Source organism: Dipodomys ordii, unplaced genomic scaffold, assembly GCF_000151885.1.
Source record: "Dipodomys ordii isolate 6190 unplaced genomic scaffold, Dord_2.0 Scaffold34, whole genome shotgun sequence".
Classification (NCBI taxonomy): domain Eukaryota; kingdom Metazoa; phylum Chordata; class Mammalia; order Rodentia; family Heteromyidae; genus Dipodomys; species Dipodomys ordii.
The window spans coordinates 14,873,845-14,879,724 of NW_012267250.1; the positions used below are offsets into that span (position 1 = coordinate 14,873,845).

General features: G+C 42.6%; 1 protein-coding gene across 1 annotated transcript in view; it reads left to right on the top strand.

The window, feature by feature from the left end:
• Srgn (serglycin) overlaps positions 1–5,880 on the top strand; it is a 10,551-nt gene that overhangs the window by 2,325 nt on the left and 2,346 nt on the right. Inside the window, exon 2 of the mRNA XM_013017093.1 lies at positions 5,014–5,161. Within this exon, the coding sequence (XP_012872547.1) occupies positions 5,014–5,161 (148 nt within the window). The remainder of the gene's footprint in view (positions 1–5,013; positions 5,162–5,880) is intronic.

The following is a 5,880-nucleotide window of genomic DNA, read 5'->3' on the forward strand; positions in this document are numbered from 1 at the left end:
CTGACTATTGCTATAGGCAAAACTAGAATGAGAACAAAAGTCTTTCCTTTTTTTTTTTGTCAGTCATGGGGCTTGAATTCTGGGCTTGGGTGCTGTCCCTCAGCTCTTCGCTCAAGGCAAGTGCTCTACCACTTGAGCTACAGCGCCACTTCCCAAAAGTCTTTCCTTCTATACATATTCATTAGAAAGAAATGATGGAGAAAGAAGCATGTTGCAGGTGTATAAAATACTACTAGCGTTTATGTTATCATCTGATAGATTTCATCTCTTTGTTGGAAAAGAAGAAACCAAAAAAGAGACAATGAGGGAACTGGAAAAGGAGCATGTTCCTAAGGGCTTACAAGGAAACTAGACCCAATGCTAATGACCTCAGAGAGGCTGCTGTGTTGAGCTGTGACATGATTTCATCATTCCTCCGTAAGATGCCAGATGTGATTCAAGAACATTCCCTCCTTATCTTAAAAAAAAAATGGTTTAAGAGAAATTGTTTTCTTAGCTCATTGGTTTGGCCAATCAAATGAACTAGGCTTTTAGCTTACTTTTCCTTGGCATGAATGGGCTCAGTCCATATTAGGTTACTATGTTAATTTGCTTGGGGTGACTTCACTAAGTGCCACAGACGGGTAATTTGCACAAGTTGATTTCCTCATAGTTCTAGAGTCTAGCATCTAAGATCAAGGTGTTGGCAAATCTGTTTTCATTCTGACTCCTTCCTCCTTAGCTTATAGATGCCACCTTCTCCTTTTTTGAGGAGGGGACTTTTTGAGACAGATAATCAAGAGATTATCTAGCCCAGGAAGGCCTTCCACTCAAGCTCCTGCTTTCTTTGCTGTCCAAGTGCTGAGATTATAGGTGTGTACCACCACACCCTGCCTACTATCCTTGTCTTGTAAAAGATTAGGTTAGAGGCCACCCTATTAGCCTCATCTTGATTAACTACATCTACCACAATCCTATTTCCAAATAATGTCACATTAGGAGAAATTGTGGGTTAGGGTTTCAATGTGTGAACCTTGCAAGGGACATAATTCAGCTCATAGCATATTTTTTCATGCAATTCAATTTAACACATGATGTTGAACTGTATCTACTGAGTACAAAGGAGTGGGAATTTAGCAGCAAGGGGTAGATAATAAAGTGCACAGATGGCAGCAGGTCTAGTTAACATGAGGTCTGGGAGATTGTGGATGAGGCCTGCGAGTCCTCTCTCTCATTTTCAAAGATGCCCCTAGAGAGAGGAAGTACGGCCAAGGAGCCAGGACTAGCCCAAGAGTTCTTGTCAGTCTCCTAGATCTTAGTGATGACATGGATGCCACCGCATGTGTGGCTGTTTATGCAGTGATTTCACATCTATTTTCTGCCCATTACCGTCCTGTTCTCAGTGAGGAGGAATTAGCTCCAACTGATGGAGGAAGAGACGGGCTCTGTCCTCTCACTTGTACTGGCAAACAACCTGTGACTGTTGTGTGAGGCTCTTAGCAGAACTAGTCAGTGGATTTTAAGGTCAGAATTCGTTTCCTACTCCAACCCTAGACATTTTCTTTATTTAAAACAGAATCCTAGCCAGGTGCAGATGGCTCATGCCTGTAATCCTAGCTACTCAGGAGGCTGAGATCTGAGGATCATGGTTCAAAGCCAGCCAGGACAGGACAATCTATGAGACTCTTATCTCCAATTGACCACTCAGAACACTGGAAGTAGCACTGTGGCTCAAAAGGTAGAGCATTAGCCTAGAGCTGAAGAGCTGAGGGACAGCACCCAGGCCCAGAGTTCAAGTACCACGATGACAAAATAATAATAATAATAATCCTTGCTGTTGACTTTTGCTGTTTACTACTGAGTTGAGGGAGAAATTGAAAGTAAACGTGGAGCTTTTTGCAACTTCTCAGACCATGCAAAAGGAGGGGAAGTTATCTCTCTGCGAAAGTGACAGTAGGAAGCAACTCCAGTGTAGATAACCCACATGCTAAAGACTACCATTGTGTGTGTGTGTGTGTGCGCATGTGCCTGTGTGTGTGTGTGTGTGTGTGTGTGTGAGTAATGGGGCTTGAACTCAGGGCTTGAGTGTTGTCCCTGAGCTTTTTGGCTCAAGGCTGCCACTCTATTATAGCTCTATCTCTAGCCAGAAATAAAAGTCTTGTAAACTTCCCTGCCCAGGTGTAGCTGGGATTACAGTTGTGAGACACCCAGGCCTGGCAGCAGAATTTTAATATTCTGCGTTAAATAAATAAATGTTACCCGTTTCCTTTTACTTTGTAAAACATTTCAGACTCCCTGTGAAGTTGGCATCCTTTCCATAGGACAGTGCTGGCTGGTCTAGAGCTCAGAGGTGCGAAGACATCGCCCTCTGCTGGGCAAGACACTCATTGTCCTACCTACAAGAGGCTCCTTAGGTAGTAACCGGATGCCAGACTAATGCTGCCTGAAGGGAAAAGAATCAGAAAAGAGGATGGTGGGGGGGATTGCGGAGGGGGGAAGAATGAGTTAGAATGTATTTAATACTGCCATGTGAAAAGGCTTGCTTTTGTTTGATTTCTTTTATCTATTTAAACAAGAACTCTGCCTTAGAATTCCTCACATTTAACATGTGATCAATTGAGAATAAGAAAGACACTAAGTAGTAGATGGGAATTTAAATTCCAGTCTTCCTATCTACTTTCAGATCACAGAGCGCATCTTCCTCAACTAGCTTTTAAGTGATTAATTGGGGTTAAGAGCTCACAGACTTTCATGTCCTGGCTGGCTTCAAAACTCAAACTTAAGATCTCAGCCTCTTGAGTAGCTAGGATTACAGGTGTTAGCCACTGGACCCTCGCATACTGTGATCTTTTCAATGTTTATATTTTTAGAGGACTATTATTTATTAAAACAGTTGCTTTAAAAATGAGAAAAATGCCAAATCTATAACCATAGTCATTTTTTGTATATTTTCTTCCATTTCCTCCAAAATACTATCATGTTGTTGAATAAAGCATGCCCTTGGGTGGGGAAGAGATGATGCATTTGAAGGTTGGTGCAGTATTTCTCACCAGCAGGTCTCTGCTCTTACTATACGGAGTCATTAAGAGTGTACTTCATTCTGAAATAGTAAAGGGTCAACAATATAACTGCAGAATTTGAAAACTGCTGTTTGGAAACTTTTTAGTAAAAATTCCAAAGAAGCAAGAGGAGAATCCAACCTGTCTATCCCTCCGTAGCCTTTATCTTGTAAAATCTGAATACATAGAGAATAAGCTTTGATCTACGTTTAATTGTGTGTGTGTGTGTGTGTGTGTTGTCTGTGTCTGTGCGCTAGTACTAGGGCTTGAATTTAGGACTTCATGTCCCTTTCTTTTTTCTCAAGGCTGTCACTCTACTAGTTGGGCCATAGCTCCACTTCTGGCTTTTTTTTTTTTTTTTGATAGTTAGTTAGATTATAAGAGCCTCACAGATTTTCTTGCCTTGGCTGGCTTTAAACTGTGACCCTCAGGTTTCAGACTCCTGAATAGCTAGGATAACAGGTGTAAGCTACCGGTGCCCAGTAACTTAATTACTCTTAACACTGCAGAGCCCTAAAACAGAACCCTAAGATCTGGCCTCTGTAATACCTTGGATGTTCCTATGTACTCAACTTTTCTGAACTGGAATTTGACTCATTTTTATGAATAAAGGCAGATTTGGGGATGAGTTACTAGTTGGAATCCTGACTTCTGTGTAAATTTTTCTTTGTGCAAAGTGGAAATAACAATACAAAAATGATAATAGTTCAGGCTGTAATGGTGCACATCTGTAATCTTAGTACTCAGTAGACTGAGGTAGGAGGGTTGCAGATTCTAAGCCAATCTGGGCTACATAGCATGACTCTGTCTCCAAACACAAATCAAAGCAAAAACAACAGTTATTATTATCAAGTGCTTACTACATGTCTAATGTCTATGTCTTTGGTGTGAAAGTGGCCCTGACTTTGAACTCAAGATCGTGTACCTGCTACATAAGCACTTGACACTTGAGACATGCCCCCAGTCCTTTTTGCTTTGGTTAGTTTTTGACTAGGGTCTCACTTTTTTGGGGGGGGAGGGGGTCTGTTGTGGGGCTTGAACTCTGGGCCTGGACGCTGTCCCTGTACTCTTCAGCTCAAGGCGAGTTCTCTACCACTTGAGCCACAGCGCCACTTTCGGTTTTCTGGTGGTTAATTGGAGATAAGAGTCTCACGGACATTCCTGCTTGGGCTGGCCATCCTCAGATCTCAGCCTCCTGAGTAGTTAGGATTACAGATGTGAGCCACCGGCACCCGGCCTCACTTTTTGCCCAAGCTGAAATGGATGACAACCCTCCTATTTAAACTTCCCACAAAGCTGGGATTACAGGAGCATTCTACTGTGCCCAGCTTTTTTCTCCTCTAAATTCCAGAGCTTGAACTCAGAGCCTCACACCCTCAATCAGCTTGCTTGCTTATGGCTGACGCTCTACCACTTGAGCCACACCTCTAGTCAGACATTTTTCTGTTAGTTGGAGATGGAGTCTCACAAGACATTTTTGCCTAGGCTTGCTTTGAACTGCAATCCTCTAGATATCAGCCTCCTAAGTAGCTGAGATTATAGGCATGAGCCACTGCACCTGGCTAGGTTATGTTCTTTGTATGTATTTTCTTATTTTTGTGTGTATGTGTATGAGATAAGCTTATGATACTATTAGATCAGTTTATAGAGTGTGTGTGTGTGTGTGTGTGTGTGTGTGTGTGTAGTTTCAGGTAAGTTAAAGTTTTGAGTTTCCACAGTAACTTGGATATTACTACAAATAGCTGACTCCAAAGCTTATTCCAGTCTTTAACTATCCACCACTTTATAGGAGTGTTGCAATAAGAACATCACATACAAAAGGCTAGCACACAGTGGGTGCTGCTGTTCTGTTAAAGCTGGCCATACTTTACCTTCTGCCAAGGTTAGAAAGTAAGTAATTAAAACCTTCCTAGGGCCTTAGCAATTAGAAGCTGTAGAAGAGATCCTTACCACTCATGTGGGTCCTTCTTTGCAGGGTATCCTATGCGGAGGGCCAGATACCAGTGGGTACGCTGCAGTCCAGACAGCAATTCTGCCAACTGCATTGATGAAAAGGGCCCATTGTTTGATCTACCGCCCGGTGAGACCAACAGGATCCTCCCAGAAAGGACTGACCCTGTCTCGTAAGTGGACTGGACTTTTTTCTGATGTTGCTGTGGCTGTAATGTCACAACCTCTGTTGAAATCTTGGTGGACAGGCAGTGGGACTGTCAGTTTTTCCTTGAATCTATCACTTTGAATAGTTGGGCTTTTGTTGCACAACACATGACAAAACTGTGCTATAAGCCTGGGGTCAGTAGCTCACACCTGTAATCCTAGCTACTCAGGAGGTTGAGATCTGAGGATTCGTGGTTCAAAGCCAGCCCAGGCAGGAAAGTCTGAGACTCTTATCTCCAATAAACCACCAGAAAACCAGAAGTGGTGCTGTGGCTCAAGCGGTAAAGCGCTAAACTTGAGCTGAAGAGCTGAGGGACAGTGCCCAGGCCCAGAGTTCAAGACCCATGACAAAAACAAAACTGTGCCATATATGTACACGCGCAATGAGGTGCGCAAACCTACTGATTCATCTATGTTTTTGTAACTTTTTCTGTGGGTGGCAGAAATGAGCATTGAATATTCTTCCCTAACACATAATAAAAATAACTGAAGATTGCTATATTCATACATGCTAAAATACAATAGGATTTGATCAACTGAATGAATAAATAAAAGGTGGAGGGGCTGGGAATGTGGATTAGTGGGAAAGTGGCTTAGTGGTAGAGTGCTTGCTTAACATACATGAAGCTCTGGGTTCAATACCTCAGTACCACATAAACAGAAAAAGCCAGAAGTGGTGCTGCAG